Below are 22,316 nucleotides of genomic sequence, written 5' to 3' on the forward strand. Positions count from 1 at the left end.
CACATGGCCGAAATACCCATCCCATTATTCCCGAGAGCTGCCTTGACTTTTCTGACATAGTTTAAGTTTCTGTTTCTTACAACTAGAACTTAACACCCTCCCCAATGTTTCTGGGTTCAGTTGGATCACGGCCTGAAGCACACAGACAGTTAAGGCACCCTGACACCCCCCAACTGCCTCACTGTCAGTAAATGCAATGCTATTGACCAGGCCCTTCCTGTAAGGCTCAGCCGCAGGATTACTTCATCTGAGCAATAAGCAGACTTCAAAACCCAGGCAGAGTGCTCCAAGGTCCATTCCTGCTTTTCAAGGAACTTAGATTTGTCAGACCACAGCATTTGTAAGAAAGAAATACCTAGGAGGTAAGTAAAAGTGATCTATGGGGCATGCAGATGTACTTTGATTGACTTTTACTCTAACAGAAAATATCAAACATCATTTGTTCCTACCACCTTAAATTGAAACGGCAAACTTGAATTCTCCAGCCAAAAATGAGAACTATGAAGAATATCACCAATGTGGGAAAAATGCCGACGGCATAACATTAAGCGACAAAAGCAGAGTATAAATACCTACCATGTTAGGATCAAAATTCTATAAAAATTATAGGTCTATGAATGCAGCCTGCTCAGGCAAAGAGGAGTGTTGATTTAAAAACTGTCTCTTCTTTTTCTATGGGAAATTAAGATGGAGTATAAATGCATAAGAGGAAAGCCGGTAACTTGTTAAAGCCGAGAAACTTCACTAAGGGAAGACCCAGGTACAAATGGACTTTTAAAAAAAAGAGAGTGTAGGTTATTTAGAAAACAGCAGCTAAAGACTCTCTGGGTCTTTGGCAAAGACAAAACAAGCCTGTCCCCTTTCAACTAAGTCACCCACACAAAACTTGCAAAAGAAAATGCAAGCAGGCCCACCAAGTTGCCGATTCCTGAGAAAAGAGTGCGCGTCAGGCATCAAATGAGGCAGTTACTGTGAAGAATCCTCCTCATGAGCCTTGCCCAGGGTGTCTGGGGAGCCCCTAGGTGGATAGAAACTCTTACAGAAAATCAAATGGCCAGAATTTAGAACTACGGGCTGGATATGCTCCCAAGACAGCGAAAAGTTAGAAGAAAGAAAACCATTCTCAACACTAGGCTGTTCCCCTTATTCCATTTCCAAGATGAGAAAGCTGAGGTCCAGAGAAGAAAAGGATGTGACCAAGACCTCACAACAGGCCCTGGCAGGAGAATCTGTATCTCCCTCCTCTATGTCCCACGTGTCCAGAGTGCTTTCCACCACCCCTAGCTTGGTTTGGCCTCCATTAACTCCCACTCCCAGAGGGGACAGCAGAGCCTAGTGAACCTGAACTGGACTACACGTACAGACACCAAGGAGATGTGTTTCTGCTCTGCTTTGTTAAAAGCCGCTCTAGTAATACCAGTAATGTTCAGAGGATTACTAAGAGCAAGTGAGCAATTCCCATGGCTGGGAAGAACATTCATGATGTCTGCATGGCACACACATGGGTTCTATTTCTTCCCTCTTTATACTGAAGCTAAAGGTAGCCCCAGATTTGGGTTTTTGCATTTACAAAGGCATCAAGTGGAAGTTATATGATTAACTTCAGCAAATACACATCTGATTTGCATACCCATCCAAAGTTTGGGTTTTGGAGAATCCATATTCCCAGAACTCCCAGTTTCCTGGGGAGCTGCCATTGCTGGTCTAATTCCCTTAGGGAAGCTGAGAAGAATAAGCCTGAGACCCACCAACGCACCAACACAAAACACCCACTGGTGGTCTCTGTAAGTGCACGGACTTACCTGGAACATCGATCAATCTTTTGTAGACATTCAAGAAGGCTGCCTCAGCTTCTTTGCTTCTTTTACTCAGTGCATCAATCTGAAAAGCAATACAAGAAGGAAAAGAAAAACAAAGAGCTCAAAATTTGTCAAGAGGCAATTGAGAAATCATCACACATCTAGTGAGTTCCCACGGCAAAGAGAAGTCTGGTTCCTTCCTCTCGGGGTAAATGGCTGAAAACACACAAAGGGGCACCAGTCCACATGGGCCCCGCTGGTGAGGGTAACGGGGCAGGAGCAGTGCTGTGCAGCCATCTGCAACACTTGGTCCCACTGCCCAGCTGAGAAAACGGTCTCTCTCCTTCCTCTGCAAGCATTTACTAAGAGTTGGCTGTATGCCAGACAAGTGTGCTAGAGGCGGGGGCAGAGCAACAGCTCCTAGCCCCAGGAGCCGTGGTCCAATAGGGGAAACAGGTATGCAAACAAGGGTTTAAATCCCAGTCGGGAAAGACAGAGCCACGGGGACACCGAGAAAGGCCCACCAAGCAGGCAAGTGGGTGACATATGAGCAGAGACTGCAAGAATAGTTCACCAGGTGGGAAGGAGAGACATTGCCTGCAAGGGGAGGAGCACGTTCAAACGCCCGGAGCAACGCTCTTCAATCTGGGGGTTCACAGATCCTGGTGAAGAATTTGATGAAAGCCAAGGACCCTCCTCCTAAAAACACATGCACGCACAGTGATGTGCTCTACTTAGGGACGCTCACGGGTCCTCTCAGGTTCTGTCCACGGGATCTAGATTAAGAACCCACGGATGGGGCTCTCACAACACACCTGGGAACACGGGGGTCTGCTGGGCTGGGAACGGGGATACTAGGCTGAGGAGACCAGGCAGGTGAGCAGGGCTCAGACCACGAAGGGCCCACAGTGTACACAGGAGGTGACATTCAGGGCTTTTTGCCCCCACACAGTGAGCAATGTGTGGGGCAGCAGGGATCGAGGAAAAGGGGCCAACTGGGGAGAAGGGGGTCAAACCGAGTTGACAGGAGGCACAGAAGAATGAGGCGAGTCAAGGATGGCACCCAGGTCTTCCAGCTTAGGAACCAGGCTAGTGACAGTGGCCAGGACCTGTGTGTCTTGTGAACTCACCCAGCCGGGCTAGTGTAAAGTCTCTTCATCAATAAAAGGGGACACGTGAAACTCCCAAGGATGCCGGACACACATCCAAAGAGCCCCTGATTGCTGGATGAACTCGGTACGTATTTTGCTCACATAACACACTTGTTGAGACATCAGATCGCTTTTTACGCCTGAAGTATGCAAGATGCTACGTGCACCAAGCTCATATTGGCTCAGGAAAAGGACACTAAATTACATATTCCTTCTGTCCCCTCACAGAATTATACTCGCTGTCTCCAATGTTATTAAAGAGGCAAAAGGATGTGGCTTAATTATAGGGTCTCTCGCAGGACCCAACCAACAATTTGTTCAGGGCCGAGAGAGGCCACCTGATGAAGAAGGATAGGAAGACACTGGGGAATGCGACCCAAGGGCTGGCGGGGGACAGGGCTCAGGAAATCCAATGCAGAGCTAACCAGCATTTCCAGTTTCTAGCCAGTTGTGTTCCAAAATTCCCATTTGAAGTCAGCTCTTTGGAACTCGGATACATTTTCTTCCCATAAAACAAGACTGTGATTTTTTTTTTTTAGGTGCTGAGGAAGTGTTCGGAATAATCCCCAAGGACGACTTAAAAATGACAAGACAGTTCTCTATTTTTACAATAAGATGGTTCCCCCCGTCCCTCCCCCCGAGTATGAGCAACTCAGGCTCATTGTAGAATTAGAAAAATTAAAAAAAAAAAAGGAGAGAGAGAGGAAAATAAAAATTCTAATTCTGCCACTCTCCACTAGAAGTCATCCTCTGTCTGGGAGGATTTCTAAGTCCCTTCAATTTTTTTTTTCCTAATTAAAAAAAATATAGAGTTGAATGAAATGTAGTCACATAGGCAAACTTCAGAGACAGGAAGTAGGTTAGTGGTTGTCTGGGGCTGGAGAGGATGGGGGTTTGGAGGAGGATGGCTCAGGGGTGCAGGGTTGCTTTTTGGGGTGATGAGACGTTCTACGGTTGATTGTGTTAATGGTCGCACAACTTTGTGACTATACTGAAAATCAATGGGCTGCAGACTTTAAATGGGTGAATTATATGGTATGTGAATTATATCACAATAAAGCTGTTAGAAATATGTGTATCTGAAATTAAACCATATGTCAAATTTTGGATTATGCTATCATAACAGGTTAATCTTCTCCAGTATCTATTGCAAAATTTAGAAAATGTCTTAATGGTATTATTTCATCTGCATCTAAACACCCCATATGTAGATGTTTTCAGTAAGAGTGGATTTGGAGTTACCTGCAGATGTCTGGCACACTCCCTATGCTCTGGGTCTTTCTGTTCCCTCCAGAGAGCAACGTGCTCATGGGGAGCAGAGCTTCTGCCCAAGAAACAGGGTAGATGCCTTGACTACTCTTTGTGTCTCTTCACACCGACAGAAGCTTCTCTACTCAGCTCACGACCCGTGTCGGGAGGGTCCCTGGCTTTCCAGGTATTCCCAACAAGTGCACAAGGCGTAGCTGCCTCTGTGGTGGACAAAGGATGGGATCCGGAAGGAACCTGTCTCTCCCGCGGGTGTTGCTGATGGGGAGGGGGACATGGGGGTTGGTAATTTACACAGCACTCTTGGGGAACTGTTATGGGTTGAACTGTGTCCCCTCAAAAGAGGTTGAAATCCTGGTACCCAACACCTATCAATGTGACCTTATTTGCAAATAAGGCGTTTGCAGGTGAGCAAGTTAAGATGAGGTTATTAGAGTGGGTCCTGATCCAATATGACCCTGTCCTCATAAAAAGGGAAACTCTGGACACAGACACAATCAAACCCCCAGGGAGGAGCCCATGTGAACACGGAGGCAGAGACTGGGGTGGTACATCTAGTCCCCAGAGCTGTAAGAAATAAACCCGTGTCGTTTACGCGGCTCAGTGTATGGTACTTGGTTACAGCAGCTCTGACAGGCTAACACAGGGACCGTGATTCTGGGCCACCTTCCTGCCCATCCCCTTGCCACAAATGCAGGAGAATTCAAAGCCAGTCCTGAGAGAACAAGTCAGGCCAATGAGCTTCATTAATTCATGAAGCGATTGGACGACGAGGTTTCTTAAGAGAGGCGATGAGTACTCCACGTGTAGTTGAGTTTCTACTTGGTGAGGTCCCCGGCCCAGCCCCCTCGTGAGACTTCCAAACCTGGAAGGATTTGTGGATTTTCTGGGAATTTTGAGGCTTTCTATTCTCGCGTACTCTTTTCACGCCCCTATGGTCAGCACCCTCAGCCGAGACCAGGCCTTGGAGTCTGAGCTTTGGTCGATGCTCTCCCTGTCCCGGCTCCGTGTTTCCTGTGGTGGGCTTCCCCTGGCTATCTCGTGCACCTGCTTCCTTGACCACCCTTTGCTCAAATCCCTGCTGCTGAACACCTACTCACGCTCAAAGAGGAGGGTTCTGAGCTTGGAGGAGGAAGGGGGACCCTGGATCTCGGCTGGCCAGCCTTATCTGTTCAAGGGGGTAATGGCGCCCACCTCCCAGGCAGGTAGAGGTGGTCACGTGGGTAAGGCGCTCACGGGAGGGCCGGCTACCTGACAGTGACTGTCACCTTCAACAGGCTTCCTGGGCCTGTTGTCAGAGCCCCGGAGGTGGGGCCGTGCCTGTCCACCTTTAGCATTCTGTGACTATATCCTGCACTGTCCACACCAGTCTGCAGCAGCTGCTCAGGCGTGTGTGCTGCCCGCCTTTGCAACCATGAGCCAGGGCTCAGCCCAGGGGCCCTGAGAAGCGGTCTGAGGTAACGTCTTAAGGCGCAGATGGTCGGAAGCAGGATCCCGGGTAGACCCTCTGACCACTTCCTGTGCAAATATAGCCTGAGGTAGGGAGTCTGCCTCCCATCGGCACCCCCTTAAAGCCATCGTGAGCGAGGGCAAGGACAGGGGTGCCACACTGGGGCAGAGCTGGGGAAGCTCTGGAGGCCCTGGCCCTGGGGAAAACCTGTTCTGCTCCAGGGATCAGCCTCACCTCCTGCCACGCCCGGTTACTCCCTGTTCCCTGCATACAAGAGCGATTTCCCCGCAGCCTGGAAGGCGCCTCCTTGGAATGTTCCTCTGATCCTTGAGGCTCAGCTGACCCATCTCCCTGCTGCCTGTGGGACACTCCCATCGCACCATGGGATCGTCCCGAGGTTCTAGGACTGCAGATGAGGCTTCCTCAGGAGACCCTGGGTTCCTTGAAAGCCTACGCATGCTTTCTGTCCCAACTGCCTTTCCTCCCAAATAGCACACAGGAGGTGGTTAATACCTTTCCACTGTGTGTGTGACAATTTTCCTCAATCGATCCAGTTTTACCTGCAGAAGTGAGCCAATGGTAAAGGGATCCAGTTTTAATTCTTTATGAAAATGCTTAATATGTAAAGAGTTCTTTGTCTGGGAAGTATGGTTCCTGTGCTGACGTGATGACAGCCACTTGCTGCACCCAGCGCACTGGAAGCACCTTTTCCCACTGCACGCGCCCCCCCCTGCAGCGAGCTGGGTGTCCCCATCAGCAGGCAGCTGGGTGGCTGCTCTGCGAGTCTCCCGGACCCAACGGTTACTCTCCCAGCAACATCACTGTTACCATGCTGAGTCTGGCTTTTCTGCACTAAGAATTAAAACTGATAGAGAAAGAAGTTTTTATTCTAAATCTGAAACAATCAGGGGGCGCCCGGCTGGCTCAGTCGGTGGAGTGTGCAATTCTTGATCTCGGGGTTGTTAAGTTTGAGCCCCATATTGGGTGTAGAGATTGCTTAAAAATAAAATCTTTGTAAGCAAAAAACCCTCCAAAAACAAAAAACCAAAACCAAACAAACACCACTTCATAAATTTGCAATAATCAATAGTTGCTTCCAGTAGCATGCACACTCAGAGGCCAGGTTTGGAGACGAGTTCATGGAAGTCACCAGTAGGACCCCTGAGATGGTGAAGGGCGTGAGGCAGCTGCCTGACCGTGTGGACACTGGCAGAACAGTGCCGTGGGGTTCTGGGAGTCCTGTGGAATTTCGAGTTGTCAGTGCCGATCACTGGCGAACTGCACATCTCTGCCACCGCCCGCGACTGGTGGGGGAACAGCACTTTCCGTGCGGGTGCTTTCCCGCCCCGCTGATGTCACGTGTGACTACGTGAGCTGCTTTGGCCAATGCAATGTAAGTGACAGTGCCACGTGCCATGCCGGAGCTTAAGATTTAAAGCGATCACATGGTTCGGCCACTGTGCTCCTTTCTTCCACTGTGAGGCCAGCGTGACCCGATAGGAGCCGCCAATTCTACTGGGATCTCCAAAAGAAGACCACACACGGTCCCAGGGCTGTCACGCTCAGCCCACAGCCAATAAATATGTCATATGGGCGAGAAGTAATCTTTTGTTGCCACAGGCCACTGAGATTTGGGGTTGCTTGTTACAGCTGCATGATCTAGTAAAGCCGTCTGTTACAAGTCCTAGGGTGGTTATATTGCTAAGCTAGCACAAAGCAAAAATAAGGAATTGACAACCAATATCGTGCAGGCCAAAGGGAAGATGGGATGATAAAGTAGAAAGGGCACAGGACTTGAAACCAGAAGACTGGATTTACGACAGGGCTCCATCGAGCATTTGGAAATATTAAGCCAGCTACGTACCCTCTGCCTCTCTGAATTTTATTTTCTATGTCTAGGAGGAGGGAACGACCAGAATGTCTGCCTTATGAGACCTGGAGAATCGAATGAGACCGAAAATCTAACAGTGTGGTGCGATTTCGGTGTTGGTGATAATTACTGACTCGTGACATACTTAGAAGATGAAACATCACACAAATATCACGTAAACTGCATGTCAATTTCTAGAGGGTCAGTTAGAAGAGAATTTACACACTCAAGACGTTAGTTTTTGTACAAACTGCCACGCTTTTAACAGAATTAACCGCTTCCAACAGTCCCATAATCAGCACTCACGGTGGGGGGGGAGGGGAGATGAGGCCGCAACTTTTGAGGGGCATGCTCCTGTCATAGGGTGACATTCCCTGGCAAAGCCCCTCACCCACCTGTAACTCGGAACATTAATGGGTTTGAGGCTTTGGAGGCTGTTACTCGAGTTTCCAATAGGACTCTCCTGTTTTCTGCAGAGGAAGGAAATGTGGGGAGAATGACTACAAGCGTGAATTTGAACTGGACGATGCTTTGCGTAGGACAGAAAAAAGGACGGAACAGTGTGATGTTTGCAGATGTATAAATCCTCCTTGACCACCAGCCTTGACCACCAATCAATCAAGAAGTCCTAATCGTTTGGCCTCAGAAATCGATTTCAGAATTATCATCTCTCCTTCCTTTGATGCTTTAGCCTTAATTGACATCCTCCCATTACCTCCAGCGCAGACCCTGTAGGCCAGTACCCAGGAGATCTCTGTAACTGCAGTTTCTCCTTACCTCGCCATCTGGGTCCTAACTAACACAGGAGGCTGCCTGGGAAGTATTCTGGGAGTGAGTGCGGGAAGGTTCTGGGCAGAGAAGGCTGCACGGACTCAGGGGCTCCTTGGAACTCACGGCCGGATTCTGCGGCATTGGTTATTTTGCAGAATCGGAGTGGGGAAGGCAGTTTCCTATAATTAAGAGCTTCAAGGAGGCTTTTACTAGTTCCCATTTAGTCCAGTCTAAAAAGTGGGAAGCATTAGAGCCAAGCTCAGGCCTAGTTTAGGAAGAGCAAACTTCCTCGTCAGAACAAGAGAACCCTGGGGAGGTGGTGGCGGAGGTTGGGGGGGGGGGTGGTTTGGGTTTGAAAATGAAATAACCAGGTGATGTGGGCTCTAAAATGGAGAAAATGAGACCTCTTCAAGGGCTTTTGGTGAGTATTACGAAGGAATGTGTCTATAACTCGGCTGAGCACCTGGGAGGCCCAGACACTCCGTAGCTGCTATCATTTGACAATGAATGTACTGCTTGTATACTGGTGAGCCCCGAACCTCCCCGAGGGTGGCCGTGGTCTGGGTGCCACAGTGTGGACTTTTTACTTAAGGATCACCCAAAAAAATATGAAACACACTGGTCTTGCTGCACACCCAGTGTAGTATATTCTGAAATGCAAAAGGCTCATCTTTCCAGGGAGCCGCCCAGGCCTCGCCAGGCACAGGTGGTAGGGAAGGCAGTGCCACACGGGGCGAAGGGCCTGGGTGCAGTGTCAGAAGAACAGGGTCTTGAGTCCCGGCTCCAGTACTAACATAGGTGCACTACCATGGCCACTGACTTAACCTCTGTGCCTCAGTTTCCTTGTCTGCAAAGTGGGGAGAATAAATCTTGGTTGCTGTGAATGGTGATGGAGCCCCGAGATTGGCAACACCACTTCTCAGACGGGGAAACTGACCAAGCCCAGAGCCGGGCCCCTAGAGAACCCCACCAAAGATAAAATGACACCCCAGCACGATGCCTGGGGCCGCACATTCAGTGGAAAGAATACGTGCTTGGAAGGAACAGAGACTCGGGTTTGAAGCCAGCCCTGGGGCATGCTTGCTGGATGATCTGGAGGTGGGTTCCTTAAACTACTGACACCTCGGTCTCTTCAACTGTCTAGGGAATAACTCCCCCCTTGCTGAACTGTGAAAATGAACCATGAGAATCTCCCACATCAAGTAGCCGGTACAGTCAGGAGGGTACAGAATTGAGTAAACATCAGAAACTTTTCTAGAAAAGATCCAAAGGCAGCATTCTCTTCCCAGTGCCCCACACACTGTCCTCCTCTGATTCAAGTCTTGGGGACAGAGAGACACTTAAACAACATCTAAGATACCACGGTGGCAACAGCCGGCTCATGAACAAGCCACTAGCCTGTGCCCTGGGAATGTACAAGCTGATGATTTAGAAATAAACACGGACCATTAACAGAATTTCCAAATCAATGTGCTCTGCCGGACTACAGGCTGGTAAGGACCAGCAAGAGCTGCAGGGATGAGAAGACTGGCCCTGTCTCACTCTGCATCTTTGAAGAGCAAAACATGATTCGCAGAGCCACACCGGAAGCCAACAGAGAATGACCAAAGATCCCATCCAAAACAGACACATACGTGGCCACGGCTTTGGAGTTCTAACTTTAAGTGAACACAACCACGTAAAAGGAAAGCATATATTTTCTAAAGCGAGATCACAGTGGCAAAAGCATGTTTGCTATGAGCCCCGTGGGAGACGCGAGAGGACCCCGGGGTGGAGGGAGCCCCTCTCCCAGCAGCCTGGTCACCCTTGGAGCAATGCGGAGGGAGAAGAGACAGGGAGCAGGTGTGGGAGCCCAGCTGCCACCACCAGCTTTCTTTCTCAAGGTCACATTCCATCATAACTTCCAACTCACACGTGGAGTCCAGTGAGGAAGAATCACATCCATGATACTTCCCATCTCAGGGAACAGAACGAGACTAACTGGAAATCTCTACACGGCTCGAAGCAGGATGAACAAATCCCACAGGGCAGTTTTGGTTGGTTATGAAGCCAATGCAGCGTAGATGTGGGTAACAACACACAGCTGCTTCTTACATAAACCGGTGGACATATTCCTTAACTACCTGCCCCCTGCCTTGACCAAATGTCTAGGAGAAGAAAACTGGAGAGAAGTCCAGAGAAGATAGTGCCATGAAGGATGAGAGGGGAAATAAAGATGTGGGGCCACGGAGAAGAGATCTGTGGCAGAGGACAGCATGAGAAATATTGTAAAGACCGTGAAAACAGTAACTAGCATCTCTATTTTCCTTTACCGTTGGCCACACACGTCTGATGTGCCGGCTGTCACCGTGTATCTGAAGGGCTGCTGTGGGGAAGCAGGATTAGCGATCCTCTCTCTCCCCAGAGTGCAAAACCAGAACCAACAGGTAGAAGCTACAAGGCAGATAACAGCTTGCCAGTGGGAAAGCCTCCGCCAACGGCACAGGGCTTCAGAGGTGGGCCATGCGTGCCGCCTGAATGGCTTACTGGTTTGTTCATTCTTGCACTCAGTCAACAGAAGCATTTAAGGGGTGGCTAAAATGCGCCAGGCGATGTGCTACCCTATCCTCTGGGGCTGGAACCGACCCCCGTCCCCTCCAAGCCTCACAGGAAAATCACAGCGGGGCTATGGAGGAGGATGAATGTCTACCTGAGTCTTTTTTTTTCTTTTTCTTTTCTTATCTGAGGTTTCTGAAACACAGTTTTTTGTGAACAGATAATATATGTATACCGTGAAAAATGGGAGGTATAAAAACATATACGGTATTCAGCAAGATTGCATAATACAAGATCAATATGCAAAAATCAATTGTCTTTGTATACACTAGCCATAAACCATCTGAAAGTGAGAGTCTAAAACGTTCATGGATCGGGAGACTTAATATTGTTAAGATGGCAAAAGTCCCAAATCGATGTACAGATTCGGAGCAATGCCTGTCAGCATCTCAGCTGGCTTCACTGTGGAAACTGGCAAATTGATCCTTAAGATTTGTACTGAAATGCAACGGATCCAAAACAGCCAAACAATCTTGAAAAAGAAAAACAAAGGTGCGGGACTCACACTTACTAATTTCAAAACTTACCACAAAGCTACACGGAACAAGCATGTGTGGCATTGGCATTTGGACGGACATGCAGTTAGATCAGTGGAACAGAATTAAAAAGTCCAGAAATAAACTCTCACATTCTAGTTAACTGAGTTTTAACACGAGTGAAAAGACAATTCAGTGGGGAATGAATTGTCTTTCAACAGACAAGGCAAGGGAAACTGAATATCCACGTGCCAAAGGATGAAGCTGGACCCCTACCTCACGCTGTATACAGAAATTAACTCAAAATGAACCAGAGAGCAAATGTAAGAGCTAAAACTAAAAACCCTTAAAAGGAAACACAATGGTAAATCTTTGTGACCTAAGATATAATACCAAAAGCACAAACAAAAGAAAAATTAACATACGTTTCAAAGGACACTGTCAAGAAAATTAAAAGAGAACCTATAGAATGGGAGATTTTTGCAGATCATGTATTTGATGAGGGATTAGTATACAGAATATATAAAGATCACTCAAAACTCAATAATAAAGACAAATAACTGAATTTAATAGACAAAACATCTGAATAGACATTTCTCTAGAAGATATACAGATGGCCAGTAAGCACACAGAATGATGCTCAACATCAGTAGTCATTAGGGAAATGCAAATCAAAGCCACAACGAGATACCACTTCATATCCACTAGGCTGTGGTGGTAAGTGTTAGGGAAGATGGAGAGAAACTGGAACCCTCATACGCTCGTGATGGAAGCATAAAATGAGGCACTTTGGAAGACAGCTTGGCAATTGCTCAAAATGTTAAACACAGAGTTACTGTATTAGCTAGCAATTCCACTCCTAGGTACACATCTAAGAAAAATGAAAACGTGTATCTGTGCAAAAAAATTGTGTATGAATGATTGCAGCAGCTTTACTCACAAACGCCAAAAGGTGGGAGAAGCCCAGATGGCCATCAACTGACAATGGATAAATAAAATGTGGCATAGCTATACAGTGGATTATTATTCAGCCATAAAAAGGAATGAAGTGCTGATAAATGCTATGACATAGATACATTGTGAAAACATGAGGCCAGGTGAAAGAAGCCAGCCACAAAAGGCCACACTGGGTATGATTTCATTGATATGAAATGCTGAGAACGGTTAACCCTGTAGAGACAGAAAGGAAGTCAATGAGTGGTTGCTGGGGGCAGGGGGTGGGGAGGAGAATGGGGAGTGACTGAGAATGAGTACAGGGTTTCTTTTTCAGGTGATGAGAATATTCTGGAATCAGACAGCAGTGATGGTGGCACAACTCTGAGAATATACTAACAACCATCTAATTGTAAAAAGAAAACAGAAATAGAAACAAGAAAAAGTATAAGAATACCGTGAAAAGTATGTCTCCCTCTCATCCACGTCCACCTTCACCCAGCTGCCTGGCTGACAGGCAATGATTCTCTTAGGCATCTTACCAGAAATATATTATGCATTACAAGTGTCTGTACACACACACTGTCTTCCTTTTTTTAAAATGCAAATGACAGGAGCGGCACCTGCCTGGCGCAGTCAGTTGGGCATCTGACTCTCGGTTTCGGCTCGGGTCCTGAACCTGGGGTTGTGGGATCGAGCCCTGCATCAGGCTCTGCGCTCAGCGGGGAGTCTGCTTGGGATTCTCTCTCCTTCTGCCCTTCCTGCTTGTGATGGATCTCTCTTTCAAAATGAATGAATGAATGAATGCAAATGGGAGAATGTTACAGATACAGCTCTGCACCTCATGTTTTGCACACTTGGGTTAAGTTCTGAGGAGGATGATGAGCTTCCTTTGCGGTGGGAGGGCAGGGGCTGCGTGGGGACGGGGAGCCTGGGCAAAGATGGAGTGTGTGCTGCCTATCCAAGAGGTGTGGGGGCCTGCCGGGCCCGGAGCTCGAGCGGCTTGGAGGGAGGGCTGGGGGGGAGGGGCTAGGCTAGGGGACCGGCTTTATGCTGAGAAGTTGGGGATGTCAATCAGGATGTGACCCGAAGTCAAGGGATCACACTGGATGGGAAGGCAACTGGGGGTAGGGTGGCAGGGAGAAAAGGTGGAGGATGCTCTGTTGGGAAGGTGGGAGCCAAAGCGAGTGAGGTGAAGGAAGCAGAATTCCCAGGGTCTACTGGCAGATGCGGGTCCCCTCAGAGTTCCGGCCAGGGGGAATGGGGGCTGGCCATCTCCCCTGAGATGGGAGACACAGACAGGTGTGTATTTGGGTGTTTGCGTGGAGGTAATAAGTCTTTGAGAAGTCACAGGGGAGCTGCCGGGAGGCCTGATGTTGAGAGAGGCCCAGGCCAGAGGCCAAGATTTGGGGCCATCAACCCCTAAATGGCCAGATGAGGTTAACTAGGGATGGGATGGGTGTGCAGTGAGGGCCCCAGAAGGCTGTGGCTGAATTCTGGGGGCGCAGCGGTATTTAGGAGATGGAGGAACTGGAGAATGCTATGATCAAGAACTAGATCTCGCATCTGTGGGGCAGATTTTCCATAAAACAGATGAGACACAGAGAAGCTGGAAGGACCCATTCAAGGCCACGCTGGTAAAAGATGACATCAGGAGTCAAATCCAGATGCGTCTGATTCCGAAATCTGTGGTTTGTCGGTTTGGTTTTCTCTGCAGCTCTAGGCCTCCTCCCCAGGAAGGAGCCGCCACAGGCCTGGGTAGGAGGGAACAGAGGACAGAAGCCAGGAGACAGCGTGAAGGAGGAAGTAGAGGCACAGGTGCCCAGCGTGAACACCCGTGAGTCCTCCTAGCCAGGCCTCCAGACCCCACGTGCCCGCAGCAGGATGCTACCACGCTCCTACGTCAGTGGCACGTGTCCACTACTTTTCAAGAAAACACCCACTGCAAGGTCGGCCCCGGGAGGATGCCAGGCCCTGGGTCTCCGGGTAAGACTTGTCCTCCCAAGTCCCTGGACTCCAGGCCTGAGGATGGAAGGGGCTTGAGTCCGGAGGTGGAGGAGCTCCCCGGGGAGCACGGCTCTGTCCCAGGTAGGTGCCGGGTCCTTCCCCCAATAGCCCCAGGAAAGAATCCTTTCCCTTGTGCATGCTGACCGTAAGCAGCCAGGTGTCCCTCTTGTTATGCTGGAGGGCAAAGCGTAAATCTTACGGGTCTCCCCATCTTCTCCTACTTCGGAAGCAATTTCAAGACACTTCGCAAGCTTTCTAGAATAAGCACCGGCTTTAGAGTCAGATGGTGGCGTTCAAGTCTCAGCTCTAAGGCTGGCAAGCTATGTGGCTTCGAGCAAGTTACTTGACTTCTCTAGACCCACTTCCTCCTCTCTACAGAAATTATCATAAAACCTCTCAGGGCTGCGCTGTTGTGCAGACGAAATCAGATAATGTATGTGAAGCTTCTGGCACATCCCTGGAGCTGAGGAGATGTTCTCCTTCTTCTTCTTCCTCCTCTCTCCAAGGGCAGCACTCAGAGTCGGCATGTTTTAGCAGAACCTGCTCTCCGGGTTAGTCTCCTTTCCCACTAGAGGGCTCAGCTAGTGCGAGCTAACAGGTGGGCCCCACCCGACTCTTACCCCATTCTTCTGCCACTTGGTCCTCACCAAGACAGGGCATGGGGCCCAGCAACAGCCCCAAACAGTGGCAGAACGAGAGGGTCCCAGGTGAGGAGGACAGCTGGGGGGGGGGGGGGGGGTCACTGGCCCACCCGGCCAGGTTCCTTCTCCCTGGCTGGCAACTTGGAAGGTTCTGGAAGTTGTAGTTGGATGAAACGCTGGTCATGCCCCCTTCTGTGGCAGGGAGTGGAATGAATGCAAACACTTGGGTTCTAACCCACAAGCCTGTTCAGACCACTTGTGACCTTGAGGCTTGTCTGTGCAGGTGGCTACCAAGCGTGTGGCTGAAAGTCACGGCAGGGGTGGGTTCCTGCAGTCTGGGATCTGTGGCACCTGCTGGCTGGCATTTGGCTGGGCGTAACGAGGCTCCTGGGAGCCACAGATCCCAGGATAGGTGGGACCAAGAGACAGCGAGAGGGCAGGAGTCAAGAGCGTGGAGCTGGGGGCAGGGGCAGGGAGAGCACAGACCTCACCTCTGGGCACTCACCCTGCTCCTCAAGTTCACGGCCACCCCTCCATCCTGTCACTGTGGCTGGTGATAACGTTGCTAGCAGAGGGCGGTGGGTAAGGCTGTGGGAGATCATGGCAATGGGAACTTAGAGACGTAAAACGCTGTGCAAATAATTGCCAGCAAAGAGAGCAGGGGCGCAGTCTGAAGTAGACCAGGGGAGAGATGGAATGTGGGATACTCCATATGCGGGCAATAAACTCGGCTGGGCTCTTGGCTGTGATCAAACTGTGTCCCCGAGCTCCCTCCCAGGGCCATGCGCACACGTTCATGGGCCTCCTTCTGACCATCTGCTCCATGGTGTCAGTTTCACTTAAGGAGTTACTGCATTAAATTGATGGAACATGAGTAAAACCTAATTAACGTCCAGATTGAGTCTTTCCAAGGGAAGAGAGATCTGCAGAAAATAAAATATCCTAATAATTTAAATTCCACAGTAGTCAAATAAATACTATGTGACTATTACAACTATGAGACAAATACTACTTCTCGTCGTCATTCAAATCTATTTCCCCCAATCCTTCACATTCGTCATATGAGGGAAAAGAGGCACTGAGAGGTCAACAGACTTGGTGAAAGCCAAGGTCACTGGTAAGTCAGGCTTCAAACTGAGGCCTTATAACTCTGGGCCCTTATCTTCATATCACAACTGCCTCCTGGTCTTACATGATTCCCTGCAAAGTTCTGGGAGTGTAAGCAGATAGAACAGGGCCTTTTTTATGGACAGAAAATGCTTTTGATAGATACACTGGGGGTGTTAACTCTCCATCTTGCCATCCATCCATTTGCTCATGCACCCAAAACCCACCCACCCACCCACCCATCCATCCATCCATCCAACCATCCAAAGTTTACTGAGGGCCTGCTCTGTGCCCAGCACTGTGCCACATCAGGACCCAGATCCCACTCAACTATTAAGCACCATGAAAGCAGCATGTGAGTTAGTTACCTACAACTACAGACCACAGTCTAGTTCAGGTCCAGCCTGGCACACAGTAGGCGTTCAGTAAATACCAATGGAATGAAAGAATGAATGAGAAAACCCCATCTTCCAGAAACTTATGGTCTGGAAGGGAGCCAGCCTTACAGAGTGTGACCTGAGTCAGTGTGACCAAGGTCATATCCTGGCCTGAACAGCGTGGGGGAGTGACTAAGAGGGTGGCCTCTGCCAAGGTGACCCCCATTTGGCTGGCGACAAGACCACTCCGGTGGCTCCAGCAGCAGGGGTGCCCTGACACGGAGCCTGCTTCTCAAGGTGTCGAGGAGCCAAAGTGCAGGGGGCAAGTTCTGGGTCGCCTTTCGGGCACCTGCACAGGTCCCTTCAGTGGGCGGGACCTCGAATTCCTTTCCTGTGACCCTCCAGTCTCTAGAGGCTCCGGTGCTGAGCCAACTCTGCCAACACAGCTTTGGATTCACTTACTCTAGAACCCTCTGACTGCCCCTTCTCCATTCCAACTCAGTTCATTTCAGTTCACCCAACGCTCCCCGGGGACCCGCCGTCTGCCGGAAAACCCTCCGAGCCCTCCTTCGGGAGCAGGGTCTGCTGGCAAACCCTGCGGGAGCCCCTGACTTCGGGGGGCCTGTCTCAGGGCCTCCAGCAGAGGGAAATGAAAGTGGGGGAGGGCCCACCGCACGCGGGTCTGTGCTAAGAACATCCGAGGCCTCCGCCGCCGGTTACCAAGAGGATGTTAAAAATAATTATCCACTGAAAATATTAGATTTGCTCTGGATTGTTCATTACATACAATGGCTTAATAGGACTTTTATTGAATAGCTGCAGAGCTCTGGGCCGAAATCAATTTGCCATACACTCGGAATTTTGATGTATGCTGTTGACTTCCACAACACGGAGCAATTTGTAATAGCTTTGGCTCGCTGTTGTTTCCAAAGCTCCTGCTACATCACAAGCATTTATTTCTGACCACAAAATTACATTTATTCAACAGAAAGCAGCTCCAGGTCTTTAAGAGGTTAACTTCTGGAGGGCTTGGCAGCCGGCCAGCCCCCGGCAGAGGCGCGGCGCGGGTGCGGTGGCCCACGCGGTGGCGGCCGCGCCGGGCGGGCGGCCGTGATTAATGGGCCGCTGAGTGCGCCCCTTTCCACATGCACACGGCCCGCTCCCCTGCTTCCATAGATCACGGGCTTAGCCTCCACATATCTGACTGAAATTGAATTTGGCTTCTCTCTCAACCGTTCATTTCCTATGTGAGGCAAGGTTATATCCTTTTCTGCATGAGCAGAACCAAACCAGCTGCAGCTTCAGAGAGAATGTGTTTTCAATTAGGAAGCTGGCCTGAAACACTGAACCACAGTCCTGCCGCTCCCCTAATTGAGCCGTCATGGAGGGAGCCTCCAGGAAGACACCGTACAGCGCCGGGCCTTCGGACGGCACTGCAAGGTAATTAAAACACTTTCACGGTCACCACCACGGCCACTGCAAGGGCCACCACTGTCCCCTCACCCTCAGGTACCACACACGTGAAAAGGCCCGAGAGTCTGCAGGTGGCTGTGTGGGCTGAGAAACAAGTCCCCCCTTCCCCCTACCCCCCCAGGAAAGGGGTCAGGACAGCAGGTGAGGTTGAGGGTCCTTGTGAAGGCCAGTCTGCTCCACACTCACCTGTCAGGGACACTGGGTCCCGACTCACAGATGGCCCTGGCGCCCCTGCGAGGAGAAGCAGCCTTAGCTGTACTTGTGGGTCCCCAGGAACCTAGCAGGGGGCCTCGCACACAGCACCCGCTGAGCACTTAGTGACGGGGAAGGACATGAGAGGGTGACACATTCGGCAAAGGAGGTCTTGCTGAGCCAGCGCGGTAGGGCAAGGGAGAGGGTATGCAGTCGAAGAGAAGATGCGGGCCCTCCAAGGAAAGAGGGAGAAACTCGGGCTGAGATGGGTCTTCAAGGATGAAAATGATTCTTAAAGTGAGGAAGAGCAGAAGGTTCTAAAAACGGAGGCCATGACTTTAGGAGAGGGTCAGAGGCAGGAAACCACAAGGCATGTTCGGGGACAGGAAACGGACCAGTCTGGCCAGAGCAGAAGCCAAGGACTGAAAGCCTGGAAATGCTTTTAAAGCTCTATCGGGGAGGGCCCTACCTGCCCATGTCAGGTGCTCGCCTGGCCAGAGCCACAGAACTTGGCCTTGAGAGGAAGTGCCCGTGCAGGGAACCCAGCCCACTGGTTCCTACGAGCGGCTTTGCATGAGCATCGGGTGTGGACTTTGTCAAATTCCAGCTGCTTAGGCCCGGCCCTGGGCAGCTGAATTGGAACCTCACGGGGAGAAACCAGGGAGCAGAATTTCTGGGAACACGTGGGTGATTCTCAGGCAGCCCGTTGGTCCCTCCGAGGACCAGCTTGAGGAACCAGCAGTCTGGCCTAACCCCCTCTGACACCATCCTGCCCATGACACTCAGTGCAGCACTGGCTGAGTGTAGGCATGACGGGGCCTTGAAGAAGAATGGGTACGAGCGGACCGCACTCCTGACAGGGTGGTCCTCTGCCCCTGTTTGAACACTCCCAGTGACAGGAAGCTCACTCCCTTAGATGAGCGCTCACTCCAATTCCGAGTGGCTCTAACTGCTGACAAAGGTCTTCTTCTGTTCTGCTGATGACAGTCAACCCAAGGATCCGTCCACTGAGTAATACTGTTCTTCAGAGCTATGGGGCTCCTTGCCGACTCTCCCACTCACTCACTCATCTTACAGAAGAGCAAAGCCAGGGGGAAAGAGGCCTGGGAGCTGCCCAAGGTCACAGGAGAGTGAGCGGCAGGGCCTGGGCCGGCTCCCAGGTCCTTCCAATTCCCTGTGACATGTTCTCTGGAGTAAAGTACTTGGACATTCTGGCTTTATTTAGACGTGGCCTTTAGATCTGAGCACTGAAGTACGTTACAGCGCAACCGACCCTGGCTACACGACATCCTCGGAACTCCCCACAACTTTTAACAAATTCACAGACTACTTACCCACCGTGAATCTGTTCCATGTCTCTGTTGATTAAAATCTGTCAAACAGCCCTGCAAGTGTGCATGGGGCCTCGGACTGCCCAGGCCTGCCTTCCTCCCTCATTCCCTCAGCCTTTCTTCTGGCGCCCGGTCACCTGTAGTGCTGTCCCCGCTCAGCCTGCCCCACCGGACGCTCCGTCACCAGCCTGGAGCCTGTCTGATTCCTCTCATCTCTCCGGTCTCAGTCCACACCCCCCCTCCCAGGAGAGGCCTCCCAGACCACAACGGTCTCAGAAGCAGCCACCCTGCTCCACCTGCTTTCCCGTCCGAATTCCTTCACAATGCGTGTCCCCGTGTGACATGACTCCGTCTTTATTACGTTTCCCTTCACCAGGACATAGGCTTCAAGGCAGCAGGGACTTGGCTGACTGTGTCCAGGGTTTTATCCTTAGCTGCTATTTGGCCCAGGGCTGTACGTAGTCAGAGGGTTTCACTGAATGAAGAACGAAACAGATAGCAGAGAGCAAAACCCAGCACTAGAGGTGATGTGGGTTTTCACGTGGTCTGCCTGCAGCTGAGTCTTGTTGGTGCATGGACCTTCAGTACAGAGGCAAGTTTGAAGTGATGATTTGGTCCCTCGTGTGGGCCAGGTGGCAGGTGACACAGGCAGGAAGCCATCTGCAGTTCACTGGGGGGCTCAGATCAGGCTGTAGCAAACTGTGTCTGCACGCGGTTATGGACATTTACGTCCACAGGGGTCAAGGCGTAGAGGGCAGCACCCACACAGGAAGGGCTGGTCAGAAGAGGAGCGGAGCCTAAGGAACATTCGCAAAAGCACTTTGCATAAGACGAACACCCACTGTCCTTATCAAAGACCGGGGAGGGTGACTATGATGATGGAGGGCAGAAGGCGTCACTTCCCCGTTCCCTGAGCAGTATCAGAGGCACCAACATGGGTCCTAGTCATGCCATGGTCGCCCGTGTGCCTCTGCGTAGGTCCTTTCCCTCTCTGGGCGTAAAGACCTCTTCCTTGTCTGTAAAACAAAGATACTGCTCCCCCCGCCCCATCCAATGGACACCTACCGCATGCACACTAGGGCCAGGCGGGGGGCGGGGGGGGGGTGGATACACAGAGGCCATAGAGACGTAGAAAGTCTAGAGAGAGTGCATGGACACAAACAAACCCACAAAGACAAGGAGAAAAGCACTCTGGCCGAAAGGAGAAGGTCCTCCAAGAGAAATAGGAAGAGGGCCTCGGTCAGAGACCTCTTGAGGGCCTCACAGCTGAAGTGAGCACCAAGAAGGGAGTAGGAGGGGGCTGGGCAGGGGGTGGGCCACAGCCAGGCCGGGGACCCCTGAAGGCGGAGGGCAGTAAGCAGGAAGGGACGTGCTCGTGCTGCTGGCTGACCCGCAGAGCCAAGGTGCAGGTGGACTGGGCAGGAGCTGGAACAGAGACACATGATGGCTTTGGACAGGCTGTGGGTGGTAGGGATGGGAAGATACGGGCAGATGAGGGCACTGGGAGGAAGGAAGGAGGAGAGTGGGGTGGACGGGAGGGAGAAGGTGTCCTAGATTTCCAGCTGAGACTGCCAAGCGGATTGCAGGGCCATTCCTGAGGAGGGAAAGGAGGCAGCAGGAGACCCCAGCAGGGACGGGAGCTGGAGATGGGATGGTTGTGGGCTCAGAGTCCTTTCCTGTGGATCACCTGAGCGGTAAGATGCAAGAGGCGGTCTCCTATGGGCCTGGAGCGTAAAGGAGACGGAGTTAGAGACAGACACCCGAGTTTAGAGCAGATGGGTCCCGGGAGATTATACCGCACAGAATGCCATCACTCAGAGCTCTGGACGCCAAGGAGCTGCCCAAGAAGACTGAAAATCAATAGCCGGAGAAGTGGACGGAAAACCTGGAGGACATACTATCGTGGGATGCCAAAAGAAGGGACCAATATCGAGAGGAGCTGTCAGGCAGGCTGAATGTCCCTGATTTGAGAGAGCCGAGGGCTACAAGGGTCAAGGGAGAGGGGACAGATGCCAGACCGGGATGGGTTGAAGAGTAAAAGGCACACGTGGGAGTGGAGACAGCTCTCTGGAGGAGCCTGGCCCAGAGGGCTGGGCGATAAGGCAGGCGCTCGCCCACTCACTCTGTCTCAAGATGGAACCTACTAGTGCTTACAGAATGCACTTCAGAGCAGACAATGAAGACCCAGGACGGGGGTCCCTGCCAGGCGGTGGCACCTCAAAAGGCAAGAGAAGGGGCGCCTGGGTGGCTCAGTCATTGGGCATCTGCCTTTGGCTCAGGTCATGATCCCAGAGTCCTGGGATCGAGCCCTGCACCGGGAGCCTGCTTCTCCCCCTCCCACTCCCCCTGCTTGTGTTCCCTCTCTCGCTGTCTCTCTCTCTGTGTCAAATAAATAAATAAAAAATCTTAAAAAAAAAAAAGGGCAAGAGAAGAAGGGGCAGCGACTTCCCAATGTGTTGAGGACGGGGCGGGGCGAGCTTATGTTCGGAAACACCCAGCACAGCACTTGGACTTGCTTCGCTTCCCACAAATGCCATTTTGGACACTCCCACCAATGTGCCTTCCCCCTCGGCCTTCCTAAGTGCACGGCCTCACTGGAAGTGTCTCCACTTGCCTGGAGGTTAAAATCTACCATACGTGAAATGCAAAGAGAGGGGAAAATATTTAGCTGCTCACATGCAAAAATACAATCCCATAGCTACTGCCTCATAAGCACAATTCTTTCTTGAAAAAAGTCATTCATGCTTATAAAAGAATACATAAAGTATAAAAAAAAAACCCCAAAACGAGCACCTGTGAGTAGGAACACTGCCATGACCTTTGAAACCTTCTTTGGGCCTAGCTATGTTAACCTGTATTCTGAATTCCCTACTTAAC

The 22,316-nt window shown here is 50.8% G+C and overlaps 1 protein-coding gene across 6 annotated transcripts in view; it reads right to left on the minus strand.

Annotated features, from left to right (window-relative positions):
• CUX1 (cut like homeobox 1) overlaps positions 1-22,316 on the minus strand; it is a 350,704-nt gene that overhangs the window by 158,121 nt on the left and 170,267 nt on the right. For all 6 annotated transcript variants that reach the window (XM_028110256.2, XM_028110255.2, XM_028110254.2 and 3 more), the window contains exon 4: positions 1,803-1,881. In XM_028110256.2, the coding sequence (XP_027966057.1) occupies positions 1,803-1,881 (79 nt within the window). The remainder of the gene's footprint in view (positions 1-1,802; positions 1,882-22,316) is intronic.

The sequence above is a fragment of the Eumetopias jubatus genome, unplaced genomic scaffold (assembly GCF_037043125.1).
Source record: "Eumetopias jubatus isolate StellerSeaLion01/CBP00866 unplaced genomic scaffold, mEumJub1_p1.0 scaffold_12, whole genome shotgun sequence".
Classification (NCBI taxonomy): Eukaryota; Metazoa; Chordata; class Mammalia; order Carnivora; family Otariidae; genus Eumetopias; species Eumetopias jubatus.